This window comes from Mesocricetus auratus, unplaced genomic scaffold (assembly GCF_017639785.1).
Source record: "Mesocricetus auratus isolate SY011 unplaced genomic scaffold, BCM_Maur_2.0 Super-Scaffold_100004, whole genome shotgun sequence".
Classification (NCBI taxonomy): domain Eukaryota; kingdom Metazoa; phylum Chordata; class Mammalia; order Rodentia; family Cricetidae; genus Mesocricetus; species Mesocricetus auratus.
The window spans coordinates 56,431,760-56,456,903 of record NW_024429189.1 but is presented as its reverse complement, the minus strand read 5'-3'; the positions used below and the strand labels follow the sequence as shown (position 1 = coordinate 56,456,903).

The window sequence follows — 25,144 nt, the reverse complement described above, 5'->3', positions numbered from 1 at the left end:
TACAATTAGTGAATAGCAATATATCCCTATTCTTCCATAATATTCAAAACCAAAAAATAATGGCATGAAAAGATATTCTGGAAACATCAGTAGTGACACTTGTATCCATGGGAACACACAGTCACCTATTTGGAGTTATGGCCTACACTATAGGAGGAGTTCATGTGTGGCACTGTGTATTTAGTCAGCCACCTTTGGATCATGAGGCTATGGATCCTAGATGAGAACCTATTTTTACCCAGCTACTGAATCAATAAAAGCTGTACAGCATTATAAACATTTATAAGTATGTCCACAGATAAGTATATCTCTAAAACCTCCCCATCAAGGAAGCTTCTTTTTACAGCAGACAGATACCATTGCAGAAAGCATAAATGGTGAAATTATAGAGATCAGCAGACCTTGGAGTGCCTGACCCCAGCTAATATATTTACAACCCCAACACTCAAATCTCTGGAACATCACAAAAATGGTGTGGAAAGATCATAAGAGTCAGAGGACTAGGACAATGTGAGAATTTTTTAAAAAACAAATAAACAAGATCATAAAATGGAGAGGGAAAAGGGATTGGATCAGGTGATGAACATGAGTGAAAAGTTGGATACAGACAAGATGCCTTTTATGAAATTATTTAGAAAATAATAATATACATACTTTTTTAAAAGAAGTTTATTTCATTTCCAGAGTACAGTCCAAATAATCATGTTATTTACAAGAAGGCTTATGTGAAAGTAATACTCAGTTTGTTGATAAAGGGTACATGTAGAAACATAATTCAAGAGAGCAGATGTGCTTTTCTTACCTATCCAAAGAACAAGAAAATTATTTTACATGCATTGCTTTATTTAACCTAGTTATGGAAAACAGAAGTATTTCAGAAATTTACCTTCCTTTCAGAAATAATTGATGACCCCAAACTTTCTGTAAGGTATTTTTCATCTCTGTGTTTCTCAGAGTGTAGATCAGAGGGTTAAACATGGGAGCTATTATGGTGTAGAAAAGAGCAAACATCTTGTCTTCTGGAAATGTGGTGGCTGTTCTGATGTAAATGAACAGTGCAGATGCAAAAAACAGGACTACAACAGTTAAGTGGGAACTGCAAGTAGACAGAGTTTTTCTTCGGCTTTCCATAGAGTATACCGTTATAGTATACAATATGAAAAAATAAGACAGCATCAAAACAACAAAAGTCAGTAGAGCAATTAAGCCAGAGTTAGCATGACTAAAAGACCTATTATGTGTGTGTTAGAACGGGCCAATTTCAACACGTAAAAAGTGGTATATCTCATTTGGACCACAAAATGTTAAAAAGACAGTGAGAAGATACTGACTGGCTGAGTGCACAAATCCCCCAGGGCAACAAGCCATGATTTCAGATAAGTCCTAAATCATATTGAGATTATTGTTGTGTAAATGACCAATGCCATCTTTCATCCAAATCCATATACTCTTTATACAGTGACAATAGCAAATAACTGTCATTAACAGAGTAAGAAATTTCAATGTAGGCTGTATTCTTCTTCTTCTTCTTCTTCTTCTTCTTCTTCTTCTTCTTCTTCTTCTTCTTCTTCTTCTTCTATCATCTGCTTTTACTTTACAACAACTTCATGTGATACTTAATAGAATATAAAATATAATCTGCTCTGATAGTAGGTATAGCATTCATAGAATAATACAGTGAATTTGTTTGTGAATTCTAGTCATTTACATAGATATTATTATTCAGCTACTAGGAAGAACATTTTGGTAAACTTAACACTGAAAATTACAACAGCATTTAAGATGTTAAAATATTTTGAGCCTAGTGTCTTGTAATCAATTTCCCCATTGTGTTCCTTCACAAAAGATGAGTTTAATTTTAACACAAAGAAATAATATCAAGAATGTGATTCTCATTTTCAATCAATAAAAATAATAAAAACTTGGAAGATTTGACTACATGAACTTTGAAAATTGTAGGAGACAGTGTAGAGACCTAATACTAGGTTGCTTGAACCATGCAAAAGGCTGACTCATTAACAGTTTGTACATTTGAATTTTAGTACTTGTAAATGAAACATCTTAAAATTAATTCTTTCCAAATATTCACAAAATGTGACTTTTAAGCTGCATGTTCAGCTCCAATATCACATTCAGGTTTTCAATGAAATGCTGTTTAAATTCCTTCTAGTATTTGGTATATTATAAAGTAATACTGCCTTCACATTAAAAATAATTGCTTTTTGTTGAAAATAAAGTTTTACATGTTTTCTCCTTCCTTAGATTCTCCCAGATTATTGTCATCTCTCAACCATTGCACCTCCATCCCATTTCTCTATCTTTAGAGAACAGACAAGTAGACAAAGAAAACAAACAAAAACAAAAATACCCCAAAGAAACCAGATTTTTAAAAATAAAGAACAAAGAAGAAATGAAAGCACACCATTACATAATATCATTAATTGTACATTGTGATATGTAAACAAAAGATCAGTAAAACAAGAAATGCCAGGCAAATTAATATGAGGCAAAAAGTCAGTGAAAACATTATTGCTGGAACCTTGATTTTCCTTGACTCAGAAGGCTAAAATTGGTTTCTTTTGTATAATTTATTTATTTATTTATTTATATTAGATTAGATTAATATTAGATTAGAATATAATTACAACATTTCATCTTTTCTTCCTTCCTCTCTCAAAAAACTTCTATATACCCCTCTTTGCAATTCATCAAAATTGTGACTTCTTTTTTCACTTTGATTCAACATGTTCATGAACATAGAAATATTGAGTTTAATTGCCACCATGTTAGTGTTTTAAAATATTACATGTAAGAATTTAATTATTCTTTATAATTTAGACACCCCCTTGGTTAACATGGTAAATCAGTAGCTGACTTTGTATATGATCCATGTGAATTTAAATTTAAAAATAAGTTGTTTGATTTAACAAAAGACTTTAAAGTTGAAACAAAGACATACATCTTACTTTATTATTAGATTTTGGTTCTGAGTATCACCTTTCAAAATAAATAAAAGATACTTTGTTAAAATATTTTTGGACTGACAACATTGTGATATTGTGCCATTTAGAAAAGTTAATAAAAATAGCTATAATCTTATCCAGGAAGACACTTTTACATGGTAACCCAACCAGCATATAGCCAAATATATCTTGAAAAGAATTTTCTGACCCCAGATCCTGAATTCAATACCAACCTCTTTATATGTCTTATCCGAAGTCAGGAAAAAGTAGAGATATATTGAACATTAATTCTGCATTGCCAAATTTCGAAGTCTGTATACATGTTTGAATAAGTCAAGCAAGCTGATACATTTTCTGAATTTCAATATTTGCTTCATACCATTTTATAAATAGAAAACTTTAAATTGGAAAATGAGACTATAAACCAATTTGAAGTCTGCTCACAAACCATGAACTGAATGGGTTCTGAGATGCATAACTAGCCCTGGAAAGCCTCAGGTACATAGTTTTACAAGGTCTTTGGTAGCAATATATCTTACCTTCTCAACAACAATCAGTGATATTACATTCTCAGATATTAGTCGTGTGAGACAAATAATGGGAGATGGGAGAAATTTGAGCTCAAATCCTAATAATGTTATTTCTTAGATTCAGGACTTTACATTTTTAGTTCATCAAATGAAGGAGGTAGACTGAAAAGTCTTTAAGTGTGCTTCCTATACAAATTACCAACACAGGAGTAAAGTTATTTCTAAATATCACAAATTTATGAGAGATAGAAGATAATGAAATGATTTACATATTCATGTCCTACTTTTATTTTAAATATGTTATTTTGCTTTGTAATCATGTCTGTCACCTTGTCAGGTAATTAGTCGCATAAGTGTTTAAACTATTTTCTTTCAACTTCTTACTTGAAGATTTCAGCACAACTAGCATTACTGATATTTTATTGCATATTTGAACAAGCTTATCCACAACCTACCCTAATGCCATTTGACTTGAAATAAGGTTATATTTCATTTCCATTGCCTATATTTTAAATATAAATACTATCTCCAATATAATGAAGTTAAGATATATAGAAAAATGTATCATTCTACAACTAGTGTGTGTGAGAAAGTTGAATCAAGACAGGTGGCAGACATTCCAAACACGAAAAATGCGTACATTCAAGTAGATACAAAACAAAGAGAGTGATGGCCTGACATGAATGTATGGATATGTAATACAGAATAAGCTTCCTAAAATATATGCATATATGAAGGTGATCTACATAAAATCACCAAATAATGGAGATACAGAGACCCAGTTGGTCATCTCATGTCATCAAATAAAGCTTTCAGAATAAAAAAATGGAATACATCTATGTAATCAATTTGTCGTACAATGAAGTTCCTTGGGAAAATCTGAACACCCTAGTCTAGTGCCGAGGATATTGGTTTCTCTCCACAAACTGAAGGTAAGGTCCTATTCCCGAAAACAACACTTACCCAAGCGGTTGAACACTGAGAAACTGAGCTGGTGACTATCTAGACTCTTCAATGTTCAAGATACTGAAAGGTACTCTGTCCACATGCTACCAAGAAGAAAGGTAAACATCAACCTTGTTGCAATGAAGATCTGCCTAAAAGACCTGCTGGTGTTATAATGACACTAATCTTGAGGGAGTAACTAACCAATATCTGATTTGATTTTAGGTACTGCATGAGGTTCAACCCATACCTGATACTGCTTATATGGCCAAGAACCCAAGACTAGAGAGATCAGGGACTTAGAGGAAAATTAATAATACTGTTTTCCCAAGGAACTCAGCAATGAAATGACTCCTAACCACTCTCTGCTAAACTCATCAGAGAAGCTTCCTCCTGTAGCTGATGAAAACAAATACAGAGACCCATAGCCAGAAAATATGTAGAGTGATAGACCTTGGTATACTTAACACTAAGAGGGAAGTTTTATTAAATATCTTCCCTTCCTCATGGCTCAGGGAAATCTGTGGAACAGGAAGCAAAAAGAGTATAAGACCAAGAGTGGATGGAGGACACCAAGGAAACAAAACATTCTAAACTCAGCTGATGACCACACACTGTAACTCACAGAGAATAAAGTAGCATACATAAGTCTGCCTCAAACTGTGTCCTAGAGCTGAAAGAATTGTACACAAGCTGCCATACCTCACCCAGAAACTATCTTCAATGGATAACCACATGCAAATGAAACATTAGTTTTCTGCAAAGGAGTCTCAGTGAGAAAACAAAACACTCTTAAGGATAGACTGTATGACCAGCAGGAGATTGCTGACACAAAACGAACTCAGTGAAACTTTGGAAGTTCTTTGTCTCATAATGTTATGTCAAAGTGTTCCCTCCCTTCCTTCCTTCCTCCTTTCCTTCCTTCCTTCCTCCCTTCCTTCCTTCCTTCCTTCCTTCCTTCCTCCCTTCCTTCCTTCCTTCCTCCCTTCCTTCCTTCCTCCCTTCCTTCCTTCCTCCCTTCCTTCCTTCATTCCTTCCTTCCCTTCTTCCTTCCTTGCTTCCTTCCTTCCTTCCCTTCCCTCCTTCCTTCCTTCCTTCCTTCCTTCCTTCAATCCTTCCTTCCCTTCCCTTACTTCCTTCCCTTCTTCCTTCCTTGCTTCCTTCCTTTCTTCCTTCCTTCCCTTCTCTCCTTCTCTATTCCTTCCCTTCATCGATTGCTCCCTGCCTCCCTTCTTGTCTTTCTTTCTTCTTTCTTTCTTAACTTACAGGTCCTTTTCACATATTTTATGGCATCTCGTTTTGTGTTATTGTGGGATTCCTGTGTGTGAAAACATGTGTCTCTGCATGTATATAGGTTTCTAATATTTTTTCTTTGACACTTTTTTTTTTGTTTATTTCTCCTATTCTGATGTTTCTGGTTTTGTTTCATTTTGTTTTATTATTATATTTCCTTACATGCCTGTTTGTTTTCTAAAAGACACAGAGAGGGTGTGGAGTTATAAAAGTGGGGTTACAGAAGCACTGGGAGGATCAGGGGGAGGGAAAGCCATAATCAATATAGTATGTGAAACATTATTTTCAATGAAATAGAATATACTTAAACAAAAAATAATAATTTTACAAAATACTACTGTGGTTGAATGTGAGGCTCAACTCACACTGAGAGTAAACTAGACTTAGTAGCTAATTTTTCAAAAGACAGATTAAGGAAAGTAAAGGCAACAATTTTCTTGTGATGTGAAATGGTAGTCATCACTTTAACCAATTGATTAACTATGGTTATATGAGGTTTCGTCTCTATAATATTATCACAAAACAAATAGCTCAGATTAGGTTCATAAATTATTGTATCCACTTCTTATTGGCTTAAAGAGCAGAAAACTGTAAAATTGAGAAATATTTAAGATAAGAGAAGACTTACAGGGAAAGCAGGAAATAAAATGTATTACAAACCTGAGGTTCATATTCTGGACTATAGAGAGACTAGTAACTATAATAACTATAATACTAAGATTAATAAGCCTGGTGAAGTCCAAATATATTCTAGATTTCAGTTTATTGGGCTGTCTTAATGTCAGTTTCTGAATTATAACAAGTGATCTATGAAAATGTAACTATTCACCAAGGGGAAAACGTATGTGAGATATTTGGTAATGTTTGATCCCTCAAGTTTTCTGAATGTCTAAAGTTATTCCTATATAGGTTTCATTTCAAATTCTTCATTAGCACTTGAACTTAAACTGACAATACTTGATCTCTGATATGACAGTTTTGCTCTAATGTGTTCCCAGTCAGAGGTAAGAAGTAGATTGAGAATGATGGAAGTCAAGACTGAAGCACATCCTGTTTGTATAATGCAGAGTTTTTCTAAAAAAAAAAACTGGTTTTGTAAAACTACTTTTTCAGGTAACATCATAGATTTCCAAAATTCAGTAAAATAGAGTTTTACAATGGTGGGTATAAAAATCATTGCCATTTTTCCACGTGTGTGTGTGTGTGTGCGTGTGTGTGTGTGTGTGTGCGCGCGCGTGCGAGCGCGCGCCCGCCCCCCCGCATGAGAAACACCAAACCTATTGGCAACATTGTTTCTTATTTTGCAATTTTGCATTTTGTATTCAGTGTTACAAATCAACATTCCCTATGCCATTAAAATTCTTCTGCATATTATTTTGCCCAAAGAAATCTCAATTAGTTGCAACACAAAGGATACATACATAGTGGAGGTATTTTAAGTAATAATAATGAAATACAACTTTATGATAATACATGCTTTTGTTCAAACGATCAGTTTAAAATGGGCTAAGAAAATCAGTATCAGCTTGTTTTATTAGAAAAAGTTTCCAAGAAGTCCAGGGAGATTAGATGCTTGTAGTGCAAGGATGAGTTCTATCACACACATCAACCTGAAAAGCTGGGAGTGGCTGAACACAGCTGTAACCCCAGCAGTAGGGGGTGATTGAAGGCTGTGGGAGAGACAGGAGTATCTCTGGAGAGCTTTAATAAAATATGGCAAGCTCTAGGTTAGGTGCTAGCTAAGTGCTACTGGTATTCTTCACAAGATAAGGTCAAATTAAAGAATGGAATAAAAACTTAAACTTTCCCAGTGCAGGAAACTCAGTTCCCAGCTTGACAGCTGGCAACTGCCAAATACGTATTTCCAGAACACCAACTTCTGAGAGAAGTTCTTTCCATCACAGGAGGTAATGAGTTCCTGTGAGACAAGTCTCAGACATAAAACTGCTGAAATATGAAGGCATACAGCTTTAACCATTTTCTCAAATTAGAGCACAGATGTTTCCTCATTGAAATATTGACCATAAGTGGATCCATTTGGATGTTTTTTGCAACTTTGCTACCTCCTATCTTTCAGGACCAGAATCAGGAAACAAAAATCATTGTTCTATGGTGCCCGATAAGCAGCACAGTTCATACTTTTGTCTGAAATAATTTTACTTTGGGAAACAGGAATATTTTTCTTAGGAAGTCACTCCAAGAACACATTTGATAGTAAATTATCCATGGAGTTTTCTCGCAAATGTTTTCATTATATTTCATAGTAAAAGTATCTTTTCTCTAGGGGCGGTCTCACTGAATGTGGTATTGAAATGAACACTGAACATTCACAACCATGGTCAAGATTATTTCTAACTGAAGAGGTATGTCTTAAAATATGCTTATTAGATATTGTGATTTTTCACATGTGAATCATCAGCTGTCAGTGTTTGCCATATATAGTTACAGAAGTTTTCCACTTCATCCTAATTTTTAAAACTTAACAGATAAATATTTTACCATTATCATTAGATAATATGAAACTAATAGAAATCAAACAATTAATAAAACCTGACTATCCATTACATGAAATGCCATTTTGCCCCTATACACTTTCATTAATAATCAGTATAAAGTATGAGGATAAAAATGATTAACTGAGCCGGGCGGTGGTGGCGCATGCCTTTAATCCTAGCACTCGGGAGGCAGAGGCAGGTGGATCTATGTGAGTTCGAGGCTGGGCTAGACCGACAGCCTCGAAAACAATACAGAGAAACCCTGTCTCGTAAAAACCAAAAAAAAAAAAAAAAATGATTAACTGTGCCTCTCACTCATAAGTTCCAAAGTTTTTGGTTCTAAGCACAAACACAGAGAACCCATGTATGACCCATCTCTGTGGCTTCTTAGAAGATAATTTTGGGAAAGATTCTTCTTGAGTTCATGACAGGGTCAAATGTTTCTCCATGTTTTTGCCCACTCATTTAAGCTTATCTTGTAAGTGTATACAACTTTATAAAAATAATTTGAAGCTTTATTCTTGCCATTGCTGTACATGCATTTCTCTTTTAGCCAACTCTCACAGTGAATTATGAGGTAGTTTTCACTTTATAGACAGATGATGGAGTAGCTTCTTGAGGTTTGAGGAAAAGAATGTAAAATGAGAGGAGTGATAGGAGGGAAAGCTGGCTTCTTATTTGTCCTATTCAATTCCTAAGTGGATGTGTTTGTCCATTGTTTCAGTAGTTCTTATGGGTTACAAAAGAATTCTGTGACCCCCACTTTATAACAATGTTAGTGAAAAGTGACCTTAAAATAGGCCAAGATAAAAGTACAATTCCAAGAATCCAGCATCTTTGATTTCTTAGTACTTGGAGTACAAAAATGCCATAATGCATCTACATGTTCAATGACAAAACTGGTTATATGAAGTTATCATATAAAATGCCATGAAGTGTTATAAGCATATTCAGAGTAAATTATGAAGAATATTTGTATAAAATGATTATTATGGAGTATAAGGTTTAATTGGTGAAAATTTGAGTAATAATATCAGTTAAAAGTGGAAGGGGAAGTAAGGAAAGTGGGGGGAAATGTATACATCATTGTAAAAATTGGCAACCAAAATTAAGTAATATTAATAATAATCAAGGTCACTATTTTTCTTCTGATTTCCAGGATAGAAATAGCTTCTCTGATTTATATTATATAAATTAACTATAAAAATTATAGAAAAATAATGATATTAATCATCAACTTGTTTTACAAGTGGGGTTTCATGAGCAAATACCTATAAGAAACTACTGTTAAGGGAAAGGTCTGTCATTTCATTTAATATTGACTATTATCTTATAAAAGGTATCTTTTCCTTAAATCTAAATTAGATAAATAACAGAACTACACAGGATATTTAAAGTACTAAAAATTGAGGAATAGTGTGAAGTAGACAGAAAAAATATTTCATTATAGCTATTATAAGACTTTCATTTATACTGCCAATTATTATGCATTATTTTATAGCAACATATTTATTCACTCATTAAATAGTTCTTTTTATTATGCTTCTCTTCTTTATATCCACTATTAGGCTGTTTTAACTGCTTATTAATATTTATTTTGGAAAAGTAAATCAAGATGAGTATTTTTTCCAGATCACAGTAATTTGTCTGAAAAAGATAGAATCATAAGTTATTTGAATTTGTTCCTTGCAAAGCAAAATACCTTATTAAGTGATGAAAAGAAAACTTGATATCTTAATACCTGAGCTTCCTTCCCTGGATCTGATGGAGAACTGAACTCAATTCTGTTTCTTCCAAAGCACAAAAGTCAGTTCACTATTTTGGTGTACAGAGTTTCTTATTAAAATGGTTTGTTGGTTTTCAAGTTATATTTTCAATTTTCTTTTATGGTTCCTTGTTTCAAAACTTGAAGAAGAAACATTTTTAGCTTCACATTGGTAGCAGCTATTTTGATCCTCCACCTACTTGAAACCCTCCACCTCCAGCTTTATTTACAGAAGTTTTTTCTATTTATACTCTTTTCAGTAGTCTTTATCCAGTCATCCAGGAGTCATTTTGAGTAACACAAAGTGTGGAGAATTGCTCTTTTTGTACATTAAAAATAACAACATCAATATTCACAAAATTGTACAACTGATTAATATCTAAATGTTAATTATGAGAAAGCAGATATCAAATGAATTTGATGATGAATTATTTTTCTTGGCAGTGTGATTAACTTTTCAATGAAGCAGATGGAAAAGAGGAATGTGACTGAGTTTGTTCTCCTGGGGCTCACACAGAATAAAAAAATGCAGAAAATTGTATTTGCTGTGTTTTTGGTCATCTACATAGTCTCTGTGGTCGGGAATTTACTCGTTCTGGTTACCATTACACACAGTCGATTGGTAAGGTCCCCTATGTATTTCTTCCTTGCCTATCTCTCTTTTATTGATGCTTGCTATTCTTCTGTCAATAACCCTAAACTGATTTTTGATTCACTTCATGAAAAGAAGATTATCCCATTCAATGGATGCATGACCCAAGTTTTTGGAGAGCATTTCTTTGCAGCTGCTGAAGTTATCCTACTTACTGCGATGGCTTATGATCGCTATGTGGCCATCTGTAAGCCACTGCACTATGCAACCATCATGAACCGAGTAGTTTGCAACCTGCTAGTGGGAGTATCATGGATGGGAGGCTTTCTTCATGGAATCATACAGATCCTGTTTATTATTGACTTACCTTTCTGTGGCCCCAATGTCATAGATCACTTTATGTGTGATCTTAATCCTTTGCTTGATCTGGTCTGCACTGATACCCACATTCTAGGGCTCTTTGTTGCTGCTAACAGTGGGTTTATCTGTCTGTTAACATTTATACTTCTTCTGGGCTCCTACACAGTTATCCTGTACTCACTAAGAAACCACAGTGCAGAAGGGAGACACAAAGCCCTCTCCACTTGTATCTCTCACATCACAGTCGTTGTCTTATTCTTTTTGCCATCCATATTTGTGTACATGAGACCTGCAACTACTTTACCCATTGATAAGGCAGTGGCTGTGTTCTACACCATGATAACTCCCATGCGAAACCCTTTAATCTATACCTTGAGAAATGCTCAAATGAAAGATGCTTTTAGGGGCTTGTTCAATAGAAAAATTCATTCAGAAAACAAATAAATATATTTCTATTCTCATCAGCAAAAGATTCAATGTACACTTTAGGTCGACTCTATATATGACATTTACAGAATGAAGAATAAAACAACTATCTTTGTGGTGTGACCATTATGGAAACAGAAATAAGAACCATATAATGGAAAAATCTAGCCCAGTCTAGGTAATAACTGCATTACTGTTAGACTTTCCTCTCTCCAATGATTATGCAGTGCTAATTCATTATTATGTCTCAGTTTACAAAGGCTTGTTATACTGTGGAGAGCTACAAGTCTATTCAGGCCAGAATAATATTTCTGTTTCAACTCTCTAATTTACTATCTAATCACACAAACTTTGCCTTTGGAGGTTGAATATTTGGTATTGACTCCTGTCACCTAAAGCACATTATTAATTTTTCATTGGTATTTTCTGGTTCTATGATATTTTTCTTCTGTAAGCCCCACTAACCATAAAGAGAGAAAATGGAGGCATTCATGGTCTGTTCTCTCACACATAACTTTCTCTGAGTTTTAACAAAATTATGTCTTCTGAGCTTTGCTAGGTTAAATAGTAGATGTTGAATAATAAATGGCACTAATGTTACTATTTCATTGATCCTTGAATCTCCCTTTACCATCTTTAGGTGAGGAGATTATCAACATTTCTAATTTACTCACTGTGGACTCTACTTTTACCATGTCACAACCAAATACATAAACAATGAACTCATAACTAACTGAACTATTCCATGAAATGAAGGCTCTTGGTCTAGTAAGTCTATATTGTCAAAGCTGATTTGATATAGCTTGAAGTTTGCTCCACCATGGTCACACATGTTCCTGGGTAAATTAAATAAATCATGAAGTTCTTCGATATGTAGTTCATCTGAGTCATACTGTACTCTGAGAGTCTTGCTTGGAGTAGAGTTCAGTTTATGTTTCAGAAGTGAATCACATAAATTATTTTTCTTTAAGATCTTCAAATATCTCCTTTACTTGTGAGGTTATAATATAATTACATTATTTACTCTTTGTGTAATCTCTTCCACATACCTATACTAGTTCTTTTCAAATAGTATTGCTCAGCAGGGCCATTCCCTCAGAACTTGTAATAATAATTTCCCCAGGAAATGTAGTTAAGTCCTTCAGGCAGATACCTACCTCAGGAGGAAGGCACCTCTACTGACTGCAGAAAATGTATCACCTCCAAGGATTCTTTTCTTTCTCTTCAGTTTTCTCAGTTTCTAAATCCTGGAGTCAAGGAAGTGGAATTAATATTTTTTAAACTTTTTTTGTATTAAAATTAATTTTTCTCTGAGAACTCTATGTCCATGAAGCTTCTGTAGCTTCAGAATATGATATGGGATCTTTCTGACTCGAGATATATAAACTTATATTTTTCTCTTTATAAAAACAGATTGGTCCACCCTGTGACATGAATCCAGGTTGCAGGACCTCAGTCAAGCAGGACACAGGGACCCTAATCCTGACAGGCAGGGCTCTAGCAATGCATCCATTCCATGCCATGTTGACAGGGTATGCAAAACTCATTCAAATGAACCTACTAGGAGCCAGCCCAGTGCCTTGGTGCAGGACAACTGGGCAGCATAATGATCTCTTTGTGATGAGGAAGCATGGCTCAGCACAGTGTCATGGTGACTTGAGTGGGAAAAGGAGTCCCAAAGAAAGTTCTAGGGATGTCCACCCCAGACCCACGTGGTACCTTGCAGCACCACTCGGTGGGGACTCAGAGGGAGCAGAAGTATGAGAGAGGGGGAGAGAGAGAGAGAAAGAAAGAGACAGACAGAGAGAGACTCAAAGAGACAGACATAGAAAGAGAGACAGACACAGAGAGAAACAGAGAGATAGACAGACAGAGAGAGAGAGAGAGAGAGAGAGAGAGAGAGAGAGAGAGAGAGAGAGAGAGAGAGAGAGAGAGAATGGTTCAGGTGCTGTGGACAGAGAGATGAGAGTGTAAGGGAGAAGGATGAGGTCATGAGGGAGCAGACACCTTGACCAGCAGCAGGACACAGAACAACAAGCCAACAAGCTCTGCTGGACAGCACAGCAGAGATGACCTTGTTGAGAGCACAGCTGAAATAACCCCTGTGAATGTGAGCATAGGAGACTTAGTCCCATACCTTATCTGCTGCATGGCAGAATGGGCTGGGAATTACATACATACCCCACCCTAAAATGTCTGAGGCAGGTAGGAGAGTCAACCGTGAGGTTACAAGACTGAGAGAACTGTCCCTGCCCCCCTACAAGCTGTAACACTCTGAAGGCCAGTCCTTGAACCTCTCCAGGACACCACAACAACGCCAACCCTGTTAATTGAGGTGTGGGTGAGTCAAATCCGAAGTTTGAATATGGGACAGTTATTGGGGAAGTCCTTTGTCAATAAGGCACTGCTGGCCAATAGGAATCTAGATAGGTGGGACTAGGAGTCCAGGAAGACTCTGGGAAGGAGAAACACAGAGAGTCAAGATGTAATGCCAGGGTAGGAAGCCTGGAACTATTCTCCAGTAAGAGAAATACTTAGATTAACAATTATGGGGTAATTACTTAAGTCAGAGTTAGCCAGTAAGAAACAAGAAAGGCCAACAGCTTCGTAATTAATATAGCCTCCTGTGTGTTTATTTGGGACAGATGCGGCTCTAGAACCAGGCTGGCGGGAAGGCTTCTCTCAAAGAAATAGCTTCCCTTGACAAAATGGTGATCAGAAGTGGGATTATGAATTTCCACCTAGAATGACAAAATCTTTAAAGGAATTTTAGAAACAGAAGAACGGAGAGAAGCACAGATTTTTGGTAGCAGTATTTTCTCAGGTGGGCTCTGTTTTGCTAACGGTAAGCAGAGATTCACGCAGCTGGCTTAAGGGGTCTTCCTGACTCAGCATTAAAAACACAAAACAAGCAAGGTTCTTTTGAGAGGCTCTGCTAACAATTAAAAGGTGTGTACTTACAGCTGGAAGCGGCAATGACCACATCTCCAAGCTGGCAGCTGGAGTCACACTTACGCCCGCCATCTTAGAAAAAAAAACGTCAGTTTAAAACAGCCGCAGTTTTAACAGATAAGACACGTGGCCAGAAAAACATAAAGATTTAAAGTAAAGTCAGACTTGGATGAAGAAAAACTTCTAAAGGTTTACAGTGTGTTTAAAAATATACGTAAGATTGAGAGAAAAGGAAACCCATAGTGGTAAATATGTATGGTGGCACACGCTGGTAGGAATTGCTTCAGAGGCAGAGGCAGTCGGATTTCCAAAAGAAACCCTGTCTCAGAGAAAAAATAAATAAACGTAAAAGAAATAAAGTAATAATACATAAATAAATAAGCCATGTAAAGATGGAAAATACACAGAGAGTCTGGATACTGTACGCTATTGTGTTTTTCAGTTTTTTGATTGCTCAGGAAGGAACAACTGCTAAAGTACACTTGATTATAAATGCTGCTGAATTAATTCAACTTATATCTTTTGAAAATGCCTTGACTTCAAAATTTAAGTATAAGGATAGGTTACTTGGGAAAGGAGATTTTATTTATGTTTCTACAGAAAATGAAAAGCTGAGGATTCCTTCCAGGCTTCTGTGGTTTGATGAACCAAGACCCTTGGAAACAGTGGGCCAGGTGTTTCAACAATTGAGACAGGTAAGATGATAGAGCTTCACAGACCCTGAAAATTAGTACTTATACAGGTTTCTGAGTTTTGTCATGATCCCCATGGTATGAACAGCGCCCCCTTTCAGCACGAAGCAGTTTGGAATGAGCGACGTCCTAATTCCCATCTTGTTTATAAATATTTGTTTTCATTTATATGGGATTGTTATAATTGGTTAATGATCACAGCCAATCTCCTTTTAATGGTAAAAATGGGAATTATGGTATGGGTATGGTTTTTCATTTATTGATACAAATTCAAGGTGAATTTTGTGATGTGTATATTTCTCCTCTTGATTAAGTATTGTGCTTATACTGATCTTTTAAAACGTAATGCATAATTGAATACAAGCTATGGATAGTTACTTATAATAGAATTTATAGTTAGGTAAGTTAGGCTTTCGAGATATACAAATATATATGTATATATTTTTTGTTTTTTTTGTTTTTACGAGACAGGGTTTCTCTGTATTGTTTTGGAGGCTATCAGTCCAGCCCAGCCCTGAACTCACAGAGATCCGTCTGCCTCTGCCTCCCAGGTGCTGGGATTAAAGGCATGCACCACCACCACCCGGCTTTACAAAATATATTTGAGATAGATAAACAGTCTTCAAACCTTTCAAACACCTTCAGAAAATGGCATTTAAAATGGTTTAGGGTTTTTCTTGACAATGAGAAATGTCTGCTCCTGGCAGCACTAATTACGTATGAGAGGAAGATGGGCATCGAAGAAACTTCTTATGGAGTTTGCTTTCAACATGGCAAGATTAGCCATTTGGGCAAGAAACTGCTCTTGCCTGTACTGCTTGACTGTTGCTGTATAAGCTGGACATACAGGACCCACAGTAAAGTGACTGCTGAACTCAGTCTTACAGGGTTCCTGCTTCATGGAAGTGTCTAAGAGACTTTCTGCAGGACAAAGAAAAACTACTGACAGACTGCCAATGCAGATGGACAGTTTGAAATTTCCTGCTTTGCTGAGAAATCTTCTGGACACATTGTGGCCTGTGGGCTGAGGATGGATGCCCCAATGTTACAGAGGAACTTCCCTATAGCTGCCCAGACCTAGATCCAGGTTTATGGCTTGACCCACCACAACATCCACCCCATTGTGTGACCAGATGGAGCACAGGAACCTGACCTGTAGACACAAAGTTGCAGGATTTCCACAGCACATGGCTAAACAGGTTACCCAGAAAGAGTCCCAGTGACGATCCAGCATTGATAGTGTAGTAGAAACCAGAGACCTCAAACCCAACCAGAGATTTATTTTTGATGAACATTTGCAAGCTACAAGGGCAAAGCAGGCTACAGTGTGAGTAACTGTGTAATACTGCAGCTTCCATAAAGAGAGTTTTCATTTTTTCTCTTGTTAATTTTTCCCTGTTTTCTCCTAAGTTTTTTTTATTTGGGGAGGTATACAGGTTTGGAGGCTAGATGTAAAGGGATGTAGAAACGTGACAAAGATAAATGTTGTAATTGCCACATTTAGTAGATAAATAAATATATCCAACATATTTCAATATTTATTTTCATTTTTATTAATTTGACAATAACTGTAACTTTACATTTCATTATCACAGGTTTAGAAAACATTGACAAGCACTTAAATGTTTCAGTGAAGAGTTACGGGACCATGCATTTAGAATAGCCACATTTAATAGTCCAGAAAATGTTATCCCTGAAAGATTCCTAGCTTTGTATTTTTGCCATTTTAAAATTCCTTCTATAGCTTTTGACCCATGAATTTTCCAAAATTTAAACCTTTTTTGGTTAAATTAAATTATATATTATGAGTTCATAAATACTGAAATTTTAGTTTTAACTTTGAGCATATTTGAGTAAAAATTAACAGAACATCACTCCTGTGTTGGTTACAAACAGTAGTAGTATCTATGCAATCATCAAGTTTTCTTTTGTTAATTTAAATATAAATCAGTATGAATATTCATCAGAAAAATGGAAATAAGCCTACCACAAGACCCAGGAATTCCAATCTTAGGCATATATCCAAAAGATGCACATTCATACAACAAGGACATCTGTTACACTATGTTCATTGCAGCATTATTTGTAATACCAGAACTTGGAATCAACCTAGATGCCCCTCAACTGAAGAGTGGATAGAGAAAATGTGGTACATTTACACAATGGAGTGCTATTCAGCAGAAAAAAAACAATGGAATCTTGAAATTTGTAGGCAAATGGATTGCACTAGAAGAAACTGTCCCGAGTGAGGTAAACTAGTCACAAAAAGAAAAACATGGTATGTACTGTCTCATATATAGATTTTAGACATAGATCTGGGGAGCGCCAGCCTACCATCCCATGGCCAGAGAGTCTGGGGAACAGAACCTTCATCCAATGGCTGATGGAGGCAGAGGCTGACTCCCATGGCTAAGCACTGAGCTGAACTCAAGAAATCTAGTGACAGAGAGGGAGGACTGATGAGCAAAGGCATTAAGACTGGGTTGGTAACCCCCAGAAACAGCTGACCTGACAAGGGTTAGCTCTTGAATCCCAAATTGATGGCTGGGAATCCAGCAAGGTACTGATCAAGACCCCCTGAATGTGGGTGTCAGTGAGGGGGCCTAGGTAATCTATTGAGCCTTGGGTAGTAGATCAATATTTATCCCAGGTATACAAATGGACTTTGGGCTTCTATCCAACAATGAGAGATGCACTTTCACTCTGGACTCTTGGGGGAGGGTAAAGACCCTGCCCTGGATGAAATGACAGACTATGGACACCCCCATGTAGGACCTCACCCTCCCTGGTGTAATGAGGGGGTATTGGAGTGGTTTTTTGGAGGGCGTGGGAGGAGAGGAGGGAAAGGGAGAGGGACCTGGAATTTACATGTGAAACAACCTTGTGTCTGATTTAAATTTAAATTTAAAAATAAAAATTAAAAATAAAACAGTCTTATTTTACATGTCAACCCCAGATCCCTCTCCCTCACATCCTCCACAGACCATAACCAACTCCCTATTTCATCCCATTTCTGCTGCTCAGGAAGGAAAAGGCCTATCACAGGGGATATTTAAAATATGTCACATCCTTTAGAGTAGTGCCTGTGCCCTTCCAATGTGACTGGACTGTGAGAGTATTCCTCTATGTGGAATGCGTTCATAAATTACATTCATGTATTAGGGATAAATACTGATCCCCTGCCAAAGGCCCCATAGAGTGCCCAGGACTCCCAACTGACACCCATGTTCAGGGGGCCAGGGTCAGACCTGTGTTAGTTTCAAAGCTATCAGTCTGTAGTCCATGAACTCCCCCTTGTTTATGTCAGCTGTTTTTATGGGTTTATCTATCCTGCTCTTGATTCCTTTGTTCAACATTCCTCCCTCTCTGTAACTGGATTCCATGAGCTCAGCTCAGTGTTTAGCTGTTGGTGTGTGCTTCTGCTTCCATCAGCTATTGGATGAAGGCTCTAGAGTGGCATGTAATGTATGACTACTGTTTTATGAACCCCTTTGCAACCATGTCTCTGTTTCACAGAAGGTGTTATGAGCAACAATTTAGGTTTTGCTTCTGTAACCCCACCTATTTGCCTGCCAAACCCCCATTTGGAAAACCAGTAGCCTGAGGTATAAAATCCTCATCTTTCTTATGTCCAATGTTGATTTTTTGAACATGACCACTACAAGGAGTCAACATATGTGTAGGAATACAAAACAAGTGGTTTTAATTAATTGCTTGCTTTAACTAATCTGGCCATGGTAACTTGTGTTGATATTCTTCCTTCTTGCATCTTTCAGATTAATTTCTTGACACTATATTAGCCACAATGTCTATCCCAGTGAGCATTAGGCAACCAACCCCCCATCTCTTTAGTGTCAATTTCTCTCATTACAATTTCTACCTAATTGTCTTCAGAAACCAGTCCATCAGAATGCAGAAGCATGGGTAGCTTCCACCTCCAATACTCTAGGCAATGTTAAACAACCATATTTTTATCACCAAGAAATGGGTATCACTATATGACTATGTTTAATTCTTTTTCCTGGATACAGGCCATATATACTGATGCTTATTACAGTGACTTTTGTCTTAATGGTTGGCAATCTGGGTGTTACCTCACTCACAGCAATAAACTCATTCTACCTCAAAAGAAAGATGCCTAACTTTTATATTTTGTGTCTCTCTTGCATACAACATCACTTTTGTACATCATGAACTAACAACATGGATGAAAAGTAAATGTGACACTTGGGAAAGTATTGCATGAATGATTAAACAATTTGGATATTATTTTAAGAAAATTGTATTTTTTTGCCATGCGGTGGTGGTGCACGCTTTTAATCCCAGCATGCGAGAGGCAGAGGCAAGTGGATCTCTATGAGTTTGAGGCCGGACTGGACCGGTAGCCTCCAAAACAATACAGAGAAACCCTGTCTCTTAAAAACCAAGAAAAAAAGAAAGAAAGAAAGAAAGAAAGAAAGAAAGAAAGAAAGGTCTTTTTACTAAAATTCCTGGGTAGCTAGTTTTCAATGACTTTTCACTACATTGGCCACATATCTAGTTAAAAATTACAAAGTTTGAAAGATGTAGATTAGATGTCTACTTAACAATGTCTTGTATTTTCATATGTTCTTCTTAACACAGTAATTTTAAAGAAAAAAATATCAAGTTATCACGCTATGAATTTTAAAACATTACAGTGAAATAACCGTATCACCTTTACAAATGGATCATTCATCTGAAAATACATTTTGACAAATACTCCAGGGAGCTTCAGTGGGTTACTTGAATTTGAAAAATTCAACAGTGAGTATGGGAAAATCGTGTTTTACATCCTGATCAGAACAGCACGACTTCAGAAGAAAGAAAACATGATGCATGTGAAACCTAGTAAGATGGGAGCACTGACTTTGTCCTGGATGAGATAGGCAATTGTATATGCTCCAAAAGCTCCCATGACAGGCCGGGCTATGGTGACACATTTCTTTAATTCCAGCACTAGGGAGGCAGAGGCAGGCAGATCTCTGCAACTTCGAGGCCAGCCTGGTCTACAGAGTGAGTTCCGGGACAGTCTCCAAAACAATACAGAGAAACCCTGTCTCGAAAAAGCAAAAACAAACAAACAAACAAACAAACAAAAAGATCACATGACTGAGGCAGTTGCTTACACACCCTCAGCGCAAGTTTTAACTCTTCCAATTCAGAAACTTTTCTTTTTTCTCTCTTTCCTGTTACTATTTCTATAAAATTTCCCCAAAATCTAATGTACACGCCTTGATACTAGAGAACTTGTCTCTGAAGACACCCCATTTCCTATGAGACTGTTTACCGAAATCTTTTAATGTTTTTGACTCCATTTTTAATTGCAACTTAGAAATCCAAATTCTCTCTACTTATTCCTCAGTCAAGGACTTCGGCATGTCTCTAGCTTGAATACTTTATCGTTCTTCTTTGTTTGATTTTTCTTTCCCACATTCTGATAAAATTTACCTCAAGTTTGTGTGTAATAATTAAAATGTCTATAAGACTAAGGCCTGAAAATAGAACTATTTGCCTCAAGTGACATGGGTTTGTAAAACCCTTGGAAAAGCTTTTTCCTTAAAGTGATTCAGAGCTCTGTATTTATGCTAATACCCAGAGAATTTATTAACAATTTCAGCATCTTCAAAGGTATCTTCTGTAGTGCACAAAACAGACTTCAGGTTAATTGGTCAATAAGTCATTTCCTGACAATATTTACACATATCTTAAAAGTTCACTATTTGATCTACAATCTCTCTATCCCTGACCCACAATGGTATAATGCTAATTGAAGGCAGTACATGGAAGCAGGAATTCATGGTCCAAATTATCTTGTACCAATAATATTTTCTGTTTTTCTTCTTGGCATTGTCAACTTTATACATTTCCTTTTTTCTTCCCTGGTAGCTTTTATGCAAATAAAAATATCTCCATAGCCTAGCTCCTGTCTTGTTAGCGAATTCAAGGAAGATTCATTTAATAATGTAATTTGAATAAACAGTGTAAACCAGATTAATTATAGCCTCTGGAATGTTTTTGATTAGCTGAAGAAGGGAAAATTTAGTTGATAATGCTACCAACAACATCAATGTCTTGTACCATTATGTGTTAATATATTATCTCTGGAAAGAAGAAATAACATTATTTCCAGTATCCTGTGGGAAAGCTGCTGTTAAACATGTTGGGTGGGTGAGACTCATGTAGCTAGTCCTCTAACAGGCGATAGGGATATTTCTGCATTGTGATTTCAGAGACAGAGACACATTATTATAGATTTGTAAATATGCATGTTTTAGTGTTTCAATACACAGTGAGTATATATGATTAAATTCTAGAATTTGTAAAGGAAATATTAAATTGAATAGCTCAGGGTACTATTAAATGTTGAATAAGAAGTGCTATCTTTGGAATAAAGCAATTTTTTAAAAATTCATGGATTCCATGTAAGTAACAGGTATGTTCATCACTTTTGTGTGGGAGGAAAAGGATGCATTTGATTTATTAAAGTTTACGACTATTTGTTGGTATCCTAACATATAGAAAATTTCCCAAATATTTTCAGGAAAAGTGACTAGATGAGATCCTAATGTCTAAGAACTATTCACGTGCTCTTAAAGCTTAGAAGATGCTATATATATCTAAAATTTGTAGAAGAGTTTAATACAGACTAATGACCTTAATAATACTTCTGAGAAGTGAAAGCTTTATGATGAGAAAATTAAGTAATTTAGCAAAGTATTGTATTTTATAGTGTAGTATGAATATTGATTATATGTTTCTAAAGTGATACTACAAATCTTTAACTTACAATAGACATATTTCTGTTTTTTTAAAGAAGTTGTCTAACCTCTTTACAGATAAATTTAAGAGCAACCAAAACAGTGAGGACAACAATTATATACATAATGAATAAGAACAATAATAAAATCCTGTAGAGGTGTGTTCCTGAAATTTTACCAAGTAGCTACTTCTTCACAAATGTCAGGTACCATCTTACCAAACCTAAGCCCATCACAATGTGCGTGTTTTCCCTCTACTAAGAGTCAGAAAGAATTACATAGTACTTTGCTGACAACCAGATAGAGAAAGTGTACCTTAAATGTCTTGAACTGTGTGAGTTTCTGTTCCTCTGCCTAGGCTATTTCCCAGCACACCCAGTGATGATAGAACAAGAATCATGGGATTACATAACATTGGTTTGAAAGACTTGAGGAAGGCAATCACATGACTCTTTAATTTAAGCTCTCATAGACTAAATAAATTGGGCAGTCAGTTAATATTCCTCAAATAGGATAACACATACATAGAAGTAAAGTTACCTGTGAGAGCCTCTGAAAGACACAAAGCCCGTGTCACTGAATTTTTGTCAGGTGACTCTTTATGATAGTATCCTGGAGAAGCAGACTCTTCCCATTGCAGGGTCTTGTATGCAATGTAGACCCGTGGAAGGAGTCACCAGACAGTTATTTCTATCCTCATAGGCCTAATTCTCTGCCTGGGTAGTAGCTGGGTTGGTCAGTCTCTCAGCCTTCACTCATTGTCTTCACCAAGGAAAGCTCTCTAGCACTGCACTACCCAGCTCCCCGAATGTAGCAGACAGCAAAGAGCAGGGCCAGTTCTCCTGCTCTCACACCTACTGTCTAACTCACCTGCATTCATACCAAGACAGCCATCCCTACTGTTTTGAGGTACAGGGTCTATTTTCTTTGGCTGGAGAGGAGCAGGGACAGTTCTTCCATTCCCATGTCCCTGAGATTGTATCTCCTACCTGTCATAGGTAGCAAGGTATGAGGTGTGTTGTGGAATTTTCATTTTCATTGTGTGAATATGTGTCACTGTGATTGATTTAATAGACATATGAATGGTCAACCGATAGGCAGGAAGAGGTTAGGTCTGAGTTCAGAACAGAGATGTCTCTGGGGAATAAGAAAGGGGGAATGATCATCTGGAAACAGAGGAAGCAGGGCATGCTGGAGGAGAGAAGCAAAAGCTGTGAGCCCTGTGTTTGCATGTAGGTTAAAAGAAATGTCTTAATTTATGTTATCAAGAGATACTTAGAAATAAGTCTAAGCTAAGTCTTAGCTGCCACAATTAACAATAAGCTTATGTGTCATGATTTGGGGACCGGAGATCCAGAAACACTTTGCTACAAAGGTGAAGGGCCTTTCTCCTTGCCTCCCCATGACACACCAGGGAGATGGTGGAAGCAGCTCTCCGGCAATCAGGCCTACATGCCCTACTCACCTAGGCCTCTGCCAACAGGGTTAGTTCTAGAGTACTAGTTTAGCATTTCAGAAATAATTACATTTGTGGCACATTTATAGATAAGCCAGATCATATGCTGATACACAATGATATATTTTTACTTTAGTCATTAAGTCAATGATGTTGCTCTAGTCTTGGAAAGACTCTTACATCTTTGCTGATTTTTAGGTAAACTTTCCCATATATACTTACATATTAGAGGTTATAAATCTCTAGGGAAGACAGAAGAAATGTACTGCATCATTGACCAAGTATATCAATTCAAAAATTGTAGGAATCAAATTTGATTTCTGGGTCTTCCTCTTGTCACTCACCTTGGGTTCCTTTCCTGGCAAAGAAACACCTGCTTCATCATCTATCTATAAAATGAACAATGGTATTACATAATTTGCTATGAGAATTCGCTAAAATGGGAACGCATACATAAAAGGTTACAATTTATTTTTAAAGTATGAATGCAGTTATCAGATAAATATAATTGATAACTTAAGCAGCAATATAAAGAAACACTTCACCTTCCAATAACTTACTTTTTAAGTACTTTTACTGAAATTTCAGAGAATGATAATACTCATGACACACAACTCCAAAATTAATTATCTGAGTCTGTTCATGGAATCATAAACTTATATTACTCACTAAAATTTATATGTGGGATTTTCAATGTGTGGTCATGCTAAACTGTGCTCAACCTCATGAATAGCCTTAGTTGGTAAAAGAGATATCTCAGGGTAAAACAATGATAGGTGGATCTATCCACCTATTCATATTTGTGTCTCACATTGTCTGACATTAGTAAATGCAGAATACTTACCAAATTCCATGAAGTGTTAGGAGTGAATGAAATATTCTTTCTACATTTACTAAACCTCAGAAAAATCAAACTCCTATATACAAAAAGTCAAACTATCAACTAATCATCAGCAGTGTTGAAAGTTATTTTGATCCAAGCCCAAAGATGTTTGGATCAGAGTCAACATTCCATATGTTATATGTAATTACATAGACAAGAAAAAGCAGCAAAACAGATCAGCAGATGTAGCTATCAATGTGAGCTCTTGAGTACACAGAAAAGACCTGTGTCTCAACACCTTTGTAGATATCCAAACAACATGTACCAAATAGTGTCTCCATAGAAAAATCCTTCCCTCTTTCCTCAAATGCAAACTTGTTTCACTGACAACATGGGACTTTTATCTAGAATGAGTTCTTTTAATATACTATGTACAGACTATCTTTGATTTCTGGTTCTGGTCCTTCATTCTGAAAGGCAAGTGTTGGCAAGGTCGCAAAAAAGACTCTATAAGATACAGTCTACTCACGGTGAATCTTACAATGGAGATGTGCTGTGCAATGAGCCAGCATTTGTATCCTCCATTACAAGGGTATTTAAAGAGTTCCTGTGAATTTCAAAGATCTTGTTATTGTACTTTATCTCCCAGGAATTAATCATTTCCTTTGATGGGAAGTCTCTGTCTTAGAATCTGGTGTTTTGGAAATTATCCATGACTTATCCTTTCTTCCACAAACAGTAGAATTCCACAAGCATGGACAAACAACATGTAGTAGATCCCATTCTCTGTCTAACAATGTCTGATAAGAATATTGAATGCCATAAAGCAACACTGTCTTCATTCTAGCATATCTAATAGGAACTCAGCTTATTTTGTGATAAATAGGACACAGGTAATATTTGAATTCTCATAAATGTAACATTATTTCTGAAAATTTGCTTAATGGCTAATCCATCGAAGGCAAAAAAACTGACCACCGCTTTAAAATAATAACTTCAGAAACATTTCCTCCCACATTTCTGAGCACTTTTTAACTTTTCCAAATTTTACAATTCTCTGAATTATATTCATA

General features: G+C 36.2%; 1 protein-coding gene and 1 pseudogene across 2 annotated transcripts; one reads left to right on the top strand and one right to left on the bottom strand.

The window, feature by feature from the left end:
* Positions 1–882: 882 nt before the first annotated feature.
* On the bottom strand, positions 883–1,368 carry LOC121140278 (annotated as a pseudogene).
* A 7,849-nt stretch (positions 1,369–9,217) lies between these two features.
* LOC101838900 (olfactory receptor 4C46-like) lies at positions 9,218–11,387 on the top strand. 2 transcript variants are annotated; one of them, XM_013119929.1, is made up of 2 exons: positions 9,218–9,229; positions 10,470–11,387. In XM_013119929.1, exons 1-2 carry the CDS (start codon positions 9,218–9,220, stop codon positions 11,385–11,387), a joined length of 930 nt encoding a protein of 309 aa, XP_012975383.1. The 2 variants fall into 2 exon arrangements, with proteins under 2 accessions (XP_012975383.1, XP_005065053.2); XM_005064996.3 differs by lacking the exon at positions 9,218–9,229 and having other exon boundaries at positions 10,446–11,387.
* Positions 11,388–25,144: the final 13,757 nt, after the last annotated feature.